Source organism: Sabethes cyaneus, chromosome 1 (genome assembly GCF_943734655.1).
Source record: "Sabethes cyaneus chromosome 1, idSabCyanKW18_F2, whole genome shotgun sequence".
Lineage (NCBI taxonomy): Eukaryota > Metazoa > Arthropoda > Insecta > Diptera > Culicidae > Sabethes > Sabethes cyaneus.
The window spans coordinates 89,340,841-89,359,004 of NC_071353.1; the positions used below are offsets into that span (position 1 = coordinate 89,340,841).

Consider the following 18,164-nt stretch of genomic DNA (forward strand, 5'->3'; position numbering starts at 1 on the left):
AACTCGGAGGCTATCCATGTTGAAAAGACCCGCAAAACTGGTGACGACAAAATGGTTAGAAGTAACCAAAATGTCCCAGGACCAAGCGGTGTCCGTAACATGATAAGGACTCCAAAAAACACTTGTGAGGCCAACAGTGATAAAAGGACCCGTGAAAGAACTGGAGACGATATAGTGGATGGCAACACCACTACCAAAAATGTCCCAGGAGCAAACGGCGGCCAAAATACTGGACGGACTCTAGTTACACATGATTATAGAACAATCGATATCGAAGCAGGCTATAATGGCTGCAGAGTATTTATTGGGGAACGAACTGAAGAACCCAAAAAAATTACCAAATCAGCACATTCCAAAGTCACAACAATATCAAATTCATCCAGATAAATCTCCATCATGCAAAGGGTGCAAGTGCTGTACTTTGCAGGAGATTTATCCAAAGTAAACTGGATATCGCTTTTATCCAGGAGCCGTGAACTAATAAAGCAAAAATATTAGGAATAGATACTAAAAACTGTAAGTTAATATATGATGAAACACAGCAATCTCCTAGATCTGCTATTCTATTAAATGGTAATATTAAATTATTACCCATCACAGAATTTATAAATCGCGATATAGTAGCAGCAGTAGTAGAAATACCTACCGCACGTGGAAAAACAGAAATTTATGTAGCATCTGCATATTTTCCTGGAGACATTGATGATGTGCCGCCCCCGGAAGTTTCAGCATTCGTGTCATTTTGTAGGTCTAAGAACAAAGCCTTCATTATAGGATGCGATGCGAATGCGCACCATACAATATGGAACAGTAACGATATTAACCTTCCTAATGCATTAGAAAAAAGTTACATATTATGCATTAAGGGTCGAAAACGACCCAAGTTTTGAAATTGCTCTCATTCATCCATTTTCAATCCGAATTTCGTTTTCTTTACCTCGTTTGAAAGCTATGGCCAAAAACTAGCACCCAAGGTATGTTGGGGAATATTTGTAGACTGATGGCCACTTCTGCGTCGGTTCCAGAACACTCACTACCAGGTCCCGGGGGACATTTTTATATTTTGAGATAATTCATTTTGCGGCACATCAAATCACATTGGCTTGGCAAAATAAGATTAATGGAAGTGCAATGGGAACATTTTGGACCCAAGCGGCCATTTCCTCATTGGTTCTAGAACATCCGGTACCCGGTTTTTGAGGACAATTTTAAATTTTAGGATGATTTATCTTGCGACACGTCAAATTACATCAGCTTGATAACGTAAGACTATTGAAAGTATAATAAAGACATTTTGAAGGCAAATGGCTACATCAGCATTGGTCCCGGAACATCCGGTACCCGGGTTTTGGGGCCATTTTTGTATTTTAGGATAACCCATCTTGCGACACATCAAATCACATCGGCTTGATTAAATAAGACTGATGAAAATAAAATAAGGTCATTTAGAAGCCAAATGGCCATTTTACCATCGGTTCCGGAACATCCGGTTCCGCGGGATATTTTTGGATTATGAAATAATTCATCTTGCGGCACATCAAATCACAACGTCTTGATCAAATAAAACAGTTACAAGAGCTATGGGGACCATTTGAAGACAAATGGCCATTTCATCATCGGTTCCGGAACATCGGGTGCACGGTTTATGAGAACATTTTTGGATAGGATAATTCATCATGCGCCACATCAAATCACATTGGCTTGATGAAATAACACTAATGGAAGTACAATTGAAAAATTTTGGAGCCAAAATTACCATTTCACCATCGGTTCCGGACTATCCGGTATCCGGGTTTTGGAGACATTTTTGGATTACAGGGTAATTCATCTGCCCCGAGTTACCCCGTTTTACGGTTCATTATAAATACCGGGTACCGGATTATATGCGACTGACGCCCCATTATACTTCCATTGTTGTTATTTTATCAACGCGATGTGATTTGAGGTGCCGCATGGTGAATTATCTCAAAAGCCAAAAATGTCCCCCGAAACTGGTACTGGATGACCCAGTACCGATAGTAAAGTTGCCATTTGGTTTCTAAATGACATTGTTTTACTTCCATCAGTCTTATTTTATCAAACCGATGTGATTTGATATGTAGCATTATGAGTTATCCTAAAATACAAAAATGTCCCCAAAAAGCGGGTACCGGATGTTCCAGGACCTATGCTGATGTGGCCATTTGCCTTCAACATGTGTTTATTATACTTTCAATAGTCTTATGTTATCAATGTGATGAAATTTGACGTGCCGCAATAGAAATCATCCTAAAATTCAAAAATGGCATCAAAAACCTGGTACCGGATGTTCCGTTACCGATGGGGAAGTGGCCATTCGGGTCCAAAATGTCCCCATTGTACATCCACTAGTCTTATTTTATCAAGCCAATGTGACTTGATGTGCCGCAAAATGAATTATCTCCAAATATAAACATGTTCCCCGGGACCTGGTAGTGGGTGTTCCGGAACCGACGCAGAAGTGGCCATCAGTCAACAAATATTCCCCAACATGCCTTGGGTGCTAGTTTTTGGCCATATCTTTCAAACGAGGTAAAGAAAACGAAATTCGGATTGAAAATGGATGAATGAGAGCAATTTCAAAACTTGGGTCGTTTTCGACCCTTAATGCATAATATGTAACTTTTTTTGCTGTGGCTCTTCTAGATGTCGCTGAAAGCTGAAACTCCCCCACAATGCTAATTTTCCAAAGTTAGGAAAAGTCAGAAAATTTCAAGTCTCTAGCTCGTACCGTTACTGAGTATCAAGCTTTGTAAGTATGCCGATGGGTCGAAAACGACCCCAATGCACTAGGAAGGTTAACAAAAGAGGTGACTGTCTGCTAGAATATTTAAGGGGGCATAGTACTTTTTACACCATATTTTTTGCCTTATTTCAAATATTTTTTTCTCGATAACGCGAAAAGCGAATCGATTCGGGTTTATTGCTTGCTAAACATTGCACTTTATACTAATATTTGCAGTTTTGTTTGCATATGTGAACCTCTTCCCCTCTCCCCTACGGCTCCTTGAACATGATCATTCGGAAAAAACATGATTTGCGGTACCATGGATTGAGGCTGGGGGGCTTATCCGAATTGAAAAATTCCAAAACGACATGAAAGAATATTAAATTATCTCGTGTTTGACCCATCCTTTTTTTAAAATTCGAACGCATAACAAAATGGCGGACATTCAAACATAAAAGTAAGGTTTTTAGCCGAAAAAATTGACTTTAAACATTTCTTAAAAATACAAAAATTGTAATATCGAAAAAAGGATGGGTCAAACACTAGATAATTTTGTTAGCTTTGAAACAAAAAAAGAATCATGAGAATTGCTTCAGCCGTTCTTGAGATATTTATGGTACCGACTTTCAAAACCTGGTTTCGAGAAAAACGACGTTGAAGTTTTTATTCGCTGTGTAATCGCTCTAGACATGTGCGGTACAAATAGCTGTAACTTTGTCAATTTTTGGAATTCATCGAAATGACTTGAAACACATATGACCAAAATGTTAATCTTTCGAAATAATCATTAAAAAAAATTCGATTTTTGACGTAGGACTACGTCTTACGGCAAGTTTTGAGATAGGGTGTCATTCCAAAAAATCGAAAAATGCGAGCGTCACGAAAAATGAAAGGTTTTGAACGCTAATCGCTCAGCGGTTTTCCGATCGATTTTCAATATTCTTACACCAATCAATCGGAAAATTCTCTAAGAATTGATCCAAATGAAGAAAAGTATGGATTCTTGATGTTGAACTATTGAAAAATTGAAAATAATGAACCTATGTTTTACCAGAATTCTCACTTCGTGATTGGTTGGAAGATTCTTAACGATGATCTAAACCTATACCAATTTGATATCTGTGCTTGGGAAGTAAGCCAAAACAAGTGACAAAGTTTCCTCATTTTAACAAGATTTCTTAACAACGCGATTAAACCTAGACCATTTTGATGTCCTTGCTTGGGAAGTACGCCAGAAAGAGTGACAAAGCCCCCTCGTGCCAACAGATTTCTTACGAACGCGATCAAACCTAGTCCAATTTGATGTCTGTGTTAGGGAAGTGTGCCAGAAAAAATGACACAAGTTCGTTGTCTCAACAAATCGCAAATTCTTTACTGCGAGACGATTAAACCTAGGCGAATTTGATATCTGTGTTGGAAAAATATGCTACAGCTGTAGTGTTCGGTTATAATATGACTTTGTATGAATACGCATGCTTGTCGTTTCATTAGTGTGGTGAAAAGATGTGCTGTTGATAAAATAGGATTGAATTGGTAATAAAAACAATCTTTAATTTCAGTAAGGTAGCAGGAAAGCAATAGTTTGTGTCCTTGAATTTGCTAAATTGTTTTCAAATGCACATAGAAATAAGTCTGAAATCTTTTAAGAATCGAACGTATGCAATGTTACTACTTTGATAAATGTTACATACAACATAGTATGTATATATGTTGCATATAGCATGTATACATGAAGAATCGAATGATTACATGCATGAATACATGCTACTATCACTACAAAGAGACTTACGTAGTCCTGCGTCACCTATATATGCGGTTGTGTCTTGTACACAACCCCTCTGATTTTTTTAAATTGAAAAAGTACTATGCCCCCTTAAATGATAATAATATAAACATTTGCAATAACGGTACTGATTACACTTTCACGAACTCTATAAGACAGGAAGTTCTAGATTTAACACTATGTAGTAACACACTCTCGGAAAAAATTCATAATTGGCACGTTTCTGCCGAAATATCACTATCTGATAATAAACATATCCTTTTTGAATATAAAGTTAATGACATTGTCAAAGAAACTTTCAGAGATCCCAGGAAAACAAACTGGGAGCTTTATTATTCAAAACTAATAGAGGGGGGTACCTTCCCAGAAAAGAGTATTAGCACACACAGAGAGCTAGAAAACACATCTCTTCAAATAACAAATAAAATAATCGAAGCATATAACAACAGTTGTCCAGTCAAAGTACGATCTACGAACAGGGACGTTCCATGGTGGAACACAAGGTTAGCAAGCTTAAGGAAACAGGCGCGTAAAATGTTTAATCGTGCGAAACGCACCTTACAGTGGGAAGACTACAGAAAAGCACTAACTCTGTATAATAAAGAAATAAGGAAATCCAAAAGAAAAAGCTGGAGGCATATATGTGAAAGTATCGAAAATACTCCAGCAGTTGCCAGATTACAAAAAGCACTGTCAACAGACCATTCCAATGGTCTGGGTACTCTTAAAAAAGATGACGGAAGTTTTACTTCCAATGCTACAGAAACCTTAAGTTTGATGATGCAGGTACACTTTCCAGGATCCTTGCCAATCTTGACTGGAGAAACGACTTCTTTGGATTCAAATACTGGATCAGAAATGACCAGGTTAAAAGAATCCGAAGGACAAAATGAAATTGCAAGAACAACTGGGCAAGATACGACCAGGAAAGAAATGCAAGATCTAGCAAGTCGTATTTTCACTCAAGCAAAAAAGTAAAACTCCAGGAACTGACGAAGTTCGTCCAGTAATGATTCAAAAAAGTAAAGGTAGTTTAACACCCTGTCTAACTGAAATGTTTAGAGCCAGTTTGAGGCTAAATTATATTCCCACAAGCTGGCGGCAAGTTCGAGTTGTCTTTATTCCTAAAGCAAATAAAAAAGACAAAAAAAGTCCAAAATCTTTTAGGCCAATAAGTCTTTCGTCAATCATGTTAAAATTGATAGAAAGACTAATTGACGACTATATTAAATCAAAGTACCTAGAAGCGATCCCTTTAAATAGAAATCAATTTGCATACCAACATGGAAAATCAACAATAACAGCACTTCACTCATTAGTAACAAAAATCGAGAAAACATTCGAAGCCAAAGAAATTCTACTAGCTGCCTTTTTGGATATTGAAGGAGCATTTGATAATGCATCTCATAACTCAATCAAGAATGCTATGATAAGACGAAATTTCGACAAAACTATTGTAAATTGGATTTTTGAAATGTTACAAAAAAGAGAGATAACTTGTAGTCATGGAATGACAGCATTCACGGTAAAAACTGTAACAGGCTGTCCACAAGGAGGAGTTCTCTCTCCTCTGCTATGGTCACTTGTCGTTGATGAATTAATATCACACCTTGAAACGGAAGGATTCGAAATTGTTGGTTTCGCTGATGATATTGTAATTATAACCCGTGGGAAATATGAACAGGTCATCACCGAAAGACTACAATATGCTCTAAATTTAACAACATCGTGGTGCACAGATGAGGGGCTTTCTATTAACCCTTACAAAACCACTGTCGTTTCATTTACGCGAAGAAGAAAAATTAAAATACCGGATTTGTATTTGGAGGGCACCAAATTAGTCCTGTCTCAAACCGTAAAATACTTAGGAGTAATTCTTGATAGTAAGCTAAATTGAAATTTACATTTGGATCAGATCATTAGTAAGGCTACAAATGCCTTATGGATAAGCAGGAAAACTTTTGGAAACAAATGGGGACTGAAACCTAAAATGATTTATTGGATTTATACAGTCATAGTAAGACCCAAAATAATATACGCGGCCCTGGTGTGGTGGCCAAAAACGAAGATAAAACAGGCACAGAAAAAACTGGAAAAGTTACAGCGGCTTGCTACCATCTCCGTTACCGGAGCAGCTTACAGTACACCTTCTAAAGCCCTAGATGCTATTCTATGCCTACTTCCACTTCATTTATTCGTGCAATTAGAAGCTGAGAAAAATGCACTAAGGCTAAAAAGAACAAACAAGTTCCTTGATGGTGACCTTAGGGGCCATCTCAGTATTCTAAAGGACATCAAAATAAATCCAATAGTAACTCATGAAGACTGGATGGATAGGCAATATAACTTTGAACGACTATTCCATGTTATTGAAACAAGTCGCATGGAATGGGAATCAGGGGGGCCTAATATTCAACCAGGATCGATTATTTTCTATACTGATGGTTCTAAATTTAACAACAGAGTTGGTGCCGGAGTAACGGGTCCCGGAATCAATATATCATTATCTATGGGCCAATGGCCGACTGTATTTCAAGCAGAAATACAGGCAGTAATTGAATGTGCTACAATTTGTCTACGAAGAAATTATAGACATGCAAATATATGTATATTTTCTGATAGCCAGGCTGCTTTAAAAGCACTGAAGTCAGTTTCGTGTTCATCCAAACTGGTTTGGGAATGCATTCAATTACTACAACAGGTGGCTAAAAAAAGCACTGTAAGTCTTTTTTGGGTACCTGGGCACTGTGGAATTGAAGGCAATGAAAAAGCGGATCGGTTGGCAAGAGCTGGATCGATAAAAACTTTCATAGGACCAGAACCATTCTGTGGGACCTCAACATGCACCCTCAGAATGGAATTAAGTAACTGGGAAAAATCAATGATAGATAATATATGGAATAACAATTTAACAGCTCGCTAATCAAAGCGATTTATATCACCTCACAAAGCAGTAACTCAGAGACTTCTTAGTCTATCCAAAAAAGACTTACGTACTTTCTGCGGCCTAATAACGGGCCACTGCTCTAGTAAGTATCACTTGAAACAGCTAGGCAAACTGGAAGATGACTCTTGTCGCTTTTGTAACCTAGATAGCGAGAATGCGGAACATCTGCTTTGTAACTGCGTGGCACTTTATCATAGGAGGAGTAAATTCTTTGATGAAGGTTTAATACCACCCTCTGTTGTGTGGACAAGTTCGCCCAATAAGGCAATAAACTTTATTCGTTATTCAATACCTTATTGGGACAATGCCATTAGTCAACAAGTGGAAATCACTCATACTAATGGTGATAGGACACCGTGACGTGGCTACAGTAAATAGGGGCCCGCCACAATAGATCAAATAACTGGTCGCAGTGGAGAACGTACCCAAAAAAAAAAAAAAAACAATCCGGCTATATTATCTTTCAAATGAGACTAATAGCGCATAAATCGGCTTGGCCATCTCTGAGAAACAGGCGATAATTATTACCTTGTCAAAACACGTTTTTAAGCATAATGTTGCGGTAATTGAGTAAACCGAAATTCTGATAGCTGTTACTTACAGCTTCAAAGCTGTAATTTTATTTAAGTTTATTTTTAGCAATTACAAATTTAGGTTAATACTCACATTTCAGTGCAATATAATAAGTTTCGATGACAATAGGTAATAGTATTGTTTGCGCAATCGGTAGATCTAAGTAGGTTATAATGCATGTTAGTTAAAAGTATGCAAATATATATTGCAAATATATTATAAGGCTTACAAATTCCAAATCACATAAACTATTATTATATAAACTAAATATGAAACTGGTAGGTTAAACTGACTCATGTACTATAATAAGCAAACTAATTTTAGATGATTAAATGAACAATTATAACTCGCTCGTAACACTGTGGTGTCTATTCTCGAGTGTAATCAGGCGGAAATTGATCTTGGTTTCCACTTTTACGGTTGGTGTTCTTGACGTGATCTGTCATACAGTCGAGGGAGTGCCCGGTAGCACCATCATTCGCTGATGACCCGGTGGTAGTCGTTACATTCCCCGACCCGTGTGGCCCGGGGCTACCGAAGACGTCCAGGACTGCGATCTTCGCTGACGGTCGCAAAATGATCCCTTTCGCCGTCTGGATTCTCGCTTTCCTGCCTTGACCATCTGCAGCTACGAAAACTTCCACGATCTTGCCTCTGAGCCATTGATTTCTTGCCGTATCTTCCACTACGATGACTATATCTCCCACTTGAATTGGTTTCACGGGCTCAAACCATTTGGATCGCCTAGCTAGTACCGGAAGGTACTCTTTAGTCCAACGTCGCCAAAATTCGTCTATCATCCATTGAGCCAACTTCCAGCTATCCCTCAATACACTACGCAGACTCACTATCTGTACTGGTTGATTTACTCCTTGGGTCCCATACAGTAAAAAGTGGTTAGGTGTCAGTGCCTCCTGGTCAGCGGAATCGAGAGCGATGTAGGTTAGAGGCCGTGAATTGACAACTGCTTCGGCTTCGAGTACAATGGTTTCAAAAGTCTCTTCGTTAGGTAGTCGCAATCCGTTCTCGATAGCAAACATTGCTGTTTTTACGGAGCGCACCATCCTCTCCCACAGCCCGCCCATATGTGGCGCTGCGGGTGGATTGAATATCCACTTTGTACGTGCATTAGTGAATGTTACTGCGCAACTTTCGTTGATCTTTTCCATCTCCTTTTTCAGTTGCCGGCTCGCTCCGACGAAACAAGTGCCGTTATCACTATATATTTCGAGGGGCGCGCCTCGTCGTGCGATAAACCGTCGAAATGCCATTATACACGATTGCGTTGATAGTGAATGGACGACCTCCATATGTACCGCCCTGATGGTCAAGCATGTAAATAACGCCACCCAGCGCTTGACTTGGTTTCTTCCTACCTTGATCAGCATCGGCCCAAAGTAGTCGATGCCGACAAAGGAAAACGGCTTGACGAATGGGGTCAGTCGTGCTCTTGGTAACGGGGCCATCCGGGGAATCCGAGGTATAGCCTTAAAGTTCTTGCATCTTTGGCAATCATTTGCTACTCTTCTTATCAGCCGTCGCATAGCAGGGATGTAAAATCGCTGTCTCATGTCATTGAAGATTGTCTCATTATTGGCATGTAATAGACGTCGGTGGTAGCTGTCAGTGAGAAGGAAAGTTATCGGATGCTTTTTGGGCAATATAATGGGATACTTAGCTTCGTATGGGGCGAATGGCGCAGCCCCAATACGGCTGCCCATTCGAACGACCCCTGACTCATCCATGAACGGAGACAGTTTGTAGAGTTGACTTGATTTGTCTACCATTGTTTCGGTCCCTCTATCGCTGTTCATCTTTAGAAGCGAATATTCCTGGTGAAAAACTTCCTTCTGTGCCAGTCGCCATAATAAATTATCCGCCTCAGCGAACTCCTCCGAAGTCAGCATTCCTCGAAATTTAGCGTTGAGGTTAGGTTTCTTAAACAGTCTTACTGCTTTGCACACGTACGCAGTCGTCCTCTGCAAGCGATGCCAACTTGAAAAGCGAGTTACATCTATAAGCGGGTCATGTAGCTCTTCTTGATGATGGAAAAGGTGTTGTACTTGTTCTGCTGCGGTCTCTGGAGGTTTTTGTTTAGCCGGCCATTGAGTTTCTGATAAACGAAGGAATTTGGGTCCATTGAACCAAAGACTTGTCTTGCTAAGATCCGGACCAGCTTTCCATTTTGTGGCGTCGTCTGCCACATTTTGAGCCGATGGCACATACCTCCATTCATCTACCTTGGTTGTGGATAGTATCTCACCGATACGGAATGCTACGTATTGATGATAACGGAATGTATTTGAATTCAACCAAGCAAGCACTGTACACGAGTCCGACCAAAATATTCTTCTACTGATTGGAATTGTAAGCTGTTGACAAACGTTTTCCATCACACGGGCTCCGATAAACGCCGCCTGCAATTCCAATCTCGGTATGGATACGGGCTTTAATGGGGCTACTTTACTTTTGGCTATGATGAGGGAACACTCAACTCCACTTTCTCCTACAGTACGAAGGTATATGGCACAGGCGTAAGCTTGTCGACTCGCATCTACGAACGCGTGAAGTTCCGATACTCTGGATGGATCTGACCGAGTGCATCCCAGAAGACATCGAGGAATCTGGATATCATTGAGACATTTAAGATATTGCTGCCACGTTTTCCAATTATCCTGCAAATGCTCTGGGATGTGTTCATCCCAGTTTGTCCCAGCTCGCCAGATATGCTGCATGAGGGCTTTACCATGGATTACGTAGTGGGATATCAAACCTAATGGGTCAAAAATACTCATTATTATCCGCAGTACCTGTCTTTTCGTAGGAATTAACGATAGACTGTCTAGACTCGCCAATTCAGCTTTCGATGGTGATATGAACGTAAATGTGTCACTACTGGGAACCCAGAACATTCCCAAAACCCGTTCCGATTCCGAGTCCAGACTCAAGTTCTTGGTTGCAACTTGTTGCGGTACTCCAAGTTTACGTAAAACTTCACCAGAATTGGATACGAGTTGGCACATCTCGAATCCACCATTGGTGTGAACGTACTTCACTTGCTCCATTAGCCAATTGCCTCAGACACTGTATCCACGCTGTCCAGGTAGTCATCGACATAATGGTTGTCGATGATTGCTTTCGCGGCTCGTGGAAACTCCTGGGAAAACTCTTCCGCATTTTTGTTCTTTATGAACTGCGCTATACATGGGGAACAGGAAGCCCCAAAAATGGCTACATCCATTATATAGACTTGCGGTGGATCTTCCGAATCGTCTCGCCATAGGAACCGCAAAAATTGTCTATCTTCTGCTCTAATAGCGATTTGGTGGAACATTTCCCGCAGGTCACCACCAATCGCTATGTTCCTTTCCCGAAACCTGATCAGAACGCCGATGAGTGAGACTATCAAATCTGGGCCTTTTAACAAAAGATCGTTTAAACACAAGCCATCTACAGTCGCAGCTGCATCCCATATCAAGCGTACCTTATTGGGCTTTTTGGGATTTTGTACAACACCCAGCGGCAAGTACCAGGAATGACGTCGGTTGGTGGACTCCAGCTCAGTCGACGATGCACGATGTGCATAAGCTTTAACAACGTAACTATGAATCAGTTCTCTGACTTTGATGTACAAGTCCGGGTTTCGTAATAGGCGTTTTTCTAAACATTTCAAACGACGGAGTGCTAGTGGATAAGTGTTGGGTAAATCAAACTCCTCCTTTTTCCACAATCGTCCTACTTCAAAGCCAGTTGGGACTCGAGCTGTGGTGTTATGCAAAATTTGCATAGGCCTCTTGTTTTCCGCCGATTCCGGTCTCAAAGTAATGCACGATTCTTCGATGTTGAAGAATTGTTTCATCAAATCGTGCAACGTTGTGTTGTCAGGAACTTGACTCTCTTGAACAGTGTGGAAATGAAGCTGTTCTCGGCCTTCCGATTCTGAATGCCGGCCGTATACGCTCCAACCAAGTCTGGTTTTGGTGGCTACGAGACCTCCATTTCCTCCTTCTCTTAGCTTCAGTGCACTTATTAGTGCAACGTTGTCGACCCCAATAATGATGCTTGGCCTTACATTCGAATAACTTTTTATAGGTAATCCTTTAAGGTACGGATGTACTTGACAAATATTTTCATAATCAAAGGTTTGAATCGGGAGTTTGAGATGTTTGACTGTCCGGACATTGGACAAAGCGTATCGTTTCAAATTTGTTCCAGCAATTTGCAACTGGATGCGTTTTGACTTCTCTTCCACCCTCGTCACATCCCCTGTCCAGCAAAGATGTAAAGGCTCCTCAGGACCTTCCACTTCCAACAATTCGGCTATTTCATGATCTATAATCGTTGATGTTGACCCGTCATCCAAAAATGCAAACGATTTCACATGTTTGCCATTTGCGTAAAGCGTTATTGGCAGATAACGCAGAAGAGAACTCGCCTTCAGAAAATGATGATTTTGATGAGCAGTATTATTTGTACTTGTTTGAGCTTTTAGAGAGCCCTGTTGGCTACCTCCTTGAATTACGGAGTGTAACAGTGAGTTATGACGTAAGCGGCAATTCTCAAATCCACACTCCCGTTTCGAGCGACATGGCCAAGATCTGTGCGGCACCAAACATATGCGACATAATCCCTTTTCACGGACGGTTCTCCATCGCCCTTCAATGTCCAATCTTTTAAAAGAATAACAATCTGCAATACGGTGTCCAGCTTGACTACAGTAAGTACATGTCTTCGCTGGCAAGTCAGCAGGTTCTTTAGAGAGTGTTGCCTGTCCATTGGCAGACTGATGAGTACTTTCCGTATGATGAACAAATATTTTTTCCTTTTGAATTGGATCTACATATAACGTAACGTCACTTGCCATTGTTACTAAGGCAGTCATATACTCTTTAAAAGTGCCCAGGTTGACGTCTAACCTTGTTCGCTTGTAGTTCGCCCAGTCTAATTTAAAGCTTGGTGGCAATCTTTCCACCAACTCGTATAGCAGCATAGGATTCGATAGATGATGATGTTGTTCTGCGACGATCATATGCTCAACCAAATTTTGCACTGCCATGCCATACTTAATTAATGACTTTAGATCATCTGCTTTCGGAACAGGAACGTTGCGAAGTTGTTTGAGTAAAGCATTTATTATCACCTCGGGTCGCCCATACAACCGCTGTAGGGTGGAAATCACATGTGGGACCGATTCCGGAATCAGCAATCGACTTCGCACTGCATCTAGTGCATGGCCTCGTAGACATCGTTGCAGACGTGCCAAATTTTCGGCATCACTGTAACCGCATACTTCAGTAGAGTTCCGAAATGAACTATAAAATATAGGCCAATCTTGAGGATCGCCTGAAAAAACTGGGAGCTCTCTCGGTATGACTTGCCGAGCAGCTATTTGAATTGCGTTTGGCCCCATATAGGTTGCTGGTTTGACTCGCCCTGACTCGTAAGGAACAGGTGGGACGCTCAAGTTCATCTCTGTTTGGGTTTGCCCCGACCCGTAAGCAACTGATGCATGTGGAATGCTCCCGTAGATTCCTGCATGGGCTGGCCCAGTCTCAGGATTTATCAATGGTAACGTGGACGAGCTGATCGTTGGGAAACCGCGCGACGCCGGCAAATCAGGCCCCGGCGGTGGCACTGTTGCCATCGAACGAATCGCGAAAGGTGCGTTGTAATCCCATGTTTCGAACCCAAGTGATTGGTTCTTATTAGACAAATTTGTTGTTGGTATGTTATTTACGCTTGGGGTTGGTCTCGGTTGTTGCACTAAAGACATTACGGGCTGAGTGTAATATCGCGTTGATTCCTGCACTGGCAATTGTGCTGACTTTGGGACTTCAACCGTATTGGTAAGTGCTGTTGACATATAGTTAGGAATAGTTACTGGAAGCTGCTCTTGCGCCGAACGAATGCTTGTAATCGGCTTCGGTGCTAGCACTTGTATTGACTGATAAGCCGCGTCCTTGGTGGAGGCAACAATCGAACTACTGGCCGACCCTAGTGGTTGCACTGGTGGTCTCGGCGCTGTTGCCGTAGATGCGGACAAAATGGTACCGACTGTGTTGGGAATTGATTCACGTGTCCTGGACACTGTTGCTATAGAATCAACCGCGACAACTTTATACCGCATACCAGGTCCCGTCGACGACACTGGTATAAACGAATACGACGAACACTGTCCCTTCGATTCAGCTGTCTCACATTGAACAACATTGGACATGACTTTCGGAGTACTTGTTAATGTGGCTTTTGGAGGGCTTTTAACAGAAACACTCGATTCTTTTTGCCCTACTTCATTATTGCCAGGTAAAGACTGTTGCGGGTGTATGTTAGTTTTGGACGACGCGGTAGCATTACTTTCTGCTCCTTCAGTCTGACCTCCCTTTTCAACCCACGACTTTATATTTTCCCGGACTACTCTTCTACTAACTGCACTTCTTCTGCTGGACGTATCGTCCTCACGATCAACTGTTGTTTGGAGTAACTCGAATTTTTTCTTCATTAGCGTTTCCTCTGCTTCCAATCGCATTCTCCTAAATCTTTCCTCGTCATCAATTTTCTTCATTTGGAAATGCTTTTCCTCCTCTAGTCTCCTTAGACTTAATTGCAACTTTGCCGAGTTTCGGCTACTGTGGGATCCGTGACTGGACTTTCTAGACACGTTTGAGATCAGCTCATCTTTTTCCGCGCACTGTTTACAAACAAAGCTACGATCAGAGTTTGCTATGGAGTCGTTTACCCCTGCGCAACTGAAGTGCACGAAATGATCACAACGATCGCACTGGACTAAATTATCGTCTGAATCGGGTCGATCGCACAAAATACAATGCCTTGCTGTTGTCTCGGTTGGATTTAGGGTAACATCTGTAGTGCAAACTCTCGATCTATCGCCGCACTGCTTACACACGAAACTGCGATCAGGGTTAGATATCGAGTCATTGACCCCTGCGCAACTAAAATGCACGAACTGGTCGCAACAACGACAGTGCACGAAATCCTCTTCCAAATCGGGATGAACGCAAACCACGCAATGCATTGCGGTTACTTCGCCGGGAGTTTGAGTAATGTCCGTACTAGAATCCCTAGGCTTATTATCCATCGTTTTCTCGTTCCGAAATCGATGAAATCTTTGAAGAAATGTTGCGGTAATTGAGTAAACCGAAATTCTGATAGCTGTTACTTACAGCTTTAAAGCTGTAATTTTATTTAAGTTTATTTTTAGCAATTACAAATTTAGGTTAATACTCACATTTCAGTGCAATATAATAAGTTTCGATGACAATAGGTAATAGTATTGTTTGCGCAATCGGTAGATCTAAGTAGGTTATAATGCATGTTAGTTAAAAGTATGCAAATTAATATAATAAGGCTTACAAATTCCAAATCACATAAACTATTATTATATAAACTAAATATGAAACTGGTAGGTTAAACTGACTCATGTACTATAATAAGCAAACTAATTTTAGATGATTAAATGAACAATTATAACTCGCTCGTAACACTGTGGTGTCTATTCTCGAGTGTAATCAGGCGGAAATTGATCTTGGTTTCCACTTTTACGGTTGGTGTTCTTGACGTGATCTGTCATACAGTCGAGGGAGTGCCCGGTAGCACCATCATTCGCTGATGACCCGGTGGTTGTCGTTACACATAACTTTTAAACTACTTATTTGTTTTCAATAAAACTTCCCGAAAATTTTTATAATTCAAGAAGAGCTTTCATTTGGTACTAAGTTCATTGAAATCGGTTGCGTGGTTCCTGAGAAAACCGTGTCACGTAGTTTTCACATTTTTGCTTATAACTTTTAAACGAAACATCGGACCACGAAGCAATTCAATAGTGATATACTAGGCAATAATACCTTTCAAATGAGACTAATAACGCATAAATCGGTTCAGCCATATCCGAGAAACAGGCGATAGAAAATGAGCTGCACACACACACATACACACACACACACACACACACACACACACACACACACACATACAGACATTGCTCAGTTCGTTGAGCTCTATCGTTTGGTATATGTGATTCGGCCCTCCGGGCCTCGGATCAGTTTCGTGTTTTTCGACCAATTTCTAAACCTTTGTTATATACTATAACAAAGGTAAAAACCCAATTTAATCCACCTAGTGGTGAAAGTAACCTTTGTTATACGGTCTTACTTGCTATTTGAGATAGAAATCGACACGTCTTCGGAACATAATTCATCTATTGGTTAACGTTACGTAGTTCGTTGGTTTTCATAAAATTGTTGGAAATTGAATAAGTGTTCACAATTTGAACAAAATAGGAGCACTTATAAAATTTTATAGATCCTTTTTTCATGAAATTACTGAGTAAGGGTAAGTTGGTTGTTACTAATTTGAGTAAGTGCAAGTAAAAGTAAGTTGTAAGAGGAAATATTATTATTTAACATATACATTGCCTAGTATAGGTCTAGTTTGTAGGTTTTTGACCTATGCATAAATTCCTGTAATGCCATTCTTTTTGATTGACAATTAATAAAGTTTTCTTAAATAAATTTCATCAATTTTTATTAACCTTCACGCTGTTGCATTTTGTACAACACGTGTAGGTTTTTGAATGCCATATTGTTATAAAGTTACAAATCGCTGTTTAACTAACGTATATTCTTCAATTAACTTGTTATGAGGAAAATGTCATAATTATTCAATGCATTAATGCTTTAAATTGTTGGGAAAATAGATCAGCATAAACTGACATCACAGAAACGAAGCAATCAGCATGTGAAGTGTACCGCAATTGATCCCAACTGGAATTTTCTCTCGTTTCTTCTTATGGAAAAATGGTGTCTGTATGCAGCAAAACTATCAGCAAATGTAAAATGTTTAAAATTTATCTGTTGGTAGTCGAGTAATTTGGAGTCAAAATCAAGGTATTTTTTATAATAAAAGTTCTACACAAACAAACATAGAGGTACACTATATTCAGCAAAGTTGTGTATTTTTACTATTTGTACAATTTTATAATACATGAAAAAGTCATACAACAATTACAAAAAGAGTTAAAATATAAAATACTGATTTTACAAATTCATAAACAATAAATAAGATTTTTCTATCTTCGCTGCAGAGATAGAAGGTTACTGTGTTCAACAAAATTTCTTGTAATAATATGTTCTAAAACTTTGCAGAACACATCAATGTGTTATATTGAAACTGAAGAAAAATATTTTTTTTTATTTCACTTTTAGGGGTGTTAATCAAAATTTAAATTGCACCAGATGATAGAACTTTCAATTTCAAGAAATTCTTCCGAAGGTTTCATAAACCTAAAACCAAGTTTTTTCAGTCAAAACTCTAGTGCGCATGTCTTTTTGGCTTTGGGCCATTGTGCGCGCGAGTAACCGTATTACAAAGTTGGCGCGAGTGTTGGAGGGTTAATATCTTTTGATCGGCAAAACCGATTCTTCTAAAATTTTGCAGATATATTTGCAGCATTAAAATCTCTAATTTGATGCCAAAATAATTCAAACTAGATAACCTATCTTAGCTGAAATCGTTATAAATTATTGTAAATTTTAATGTGTTGTTTTCAATTGCTCATAACTTTCAAATTAAACGTCCAATCAAAAAACAAATCAATAGTGATCTATTAGGCTATGTTACCTTTCAAATGAGACTAAAAGCGCCTGAATCGGTTTAGCCATCTCTAAGAAACAGGCGATAATTATTACCTTGTCAAAACAGGTTTTTTAAGCATAACTTTTAAACTACTCGTTTGTTTTCAATAAAATTTATCCGAAAAATTTAGCCTTAACAAGAGCTTTAATTCGATACTAAGATCGTTGAAATCGGTCATTTGGTTCCGGAGAAAATCGTGTCACGTAATTTTCACATTTTTGCTTATAACTTTCAAACGAAAAGTCGGACCATGAAACAATTCAATAGTGATGTACTAGGCAATAATACCTTTCAAACAAAAGTAATAGCGAACAAATCCGTTCAGCCATCTTCGAGAAACAGGCGATAGAAAAGTTGCGCCCCGCACATACATACACACATACACACACACACACACACACACAGACATTGCTCAGTTCGTCGAACCCTGTCGATTGGTATATGTGGCTCGGCCCTCCGGGCCT

General features: G+C 39.9%; 1 protein-coding gene across 1 annotated transcript; it reads right to left on the reverse strand.

The window, feature by feature from the left end:
• Nucleotides 1-8,417: 8,417 nt before the first annotated feature.
• LOC128745926 (uncharacterized) lies at nt 8,418-11,114 on the reverse strand. Its single transcript, XM_053842987.1, has one exon. It carries the CDS (start codon nt 11,112-11,114, stop codon nt 8,418-8,420), a length of 2,697 nt encoding a protein of 898 aa, XP_053698962.1.
• Between the last annotated feature and the right edge of the window lie 7,050 nt (nt 11,115-18,164).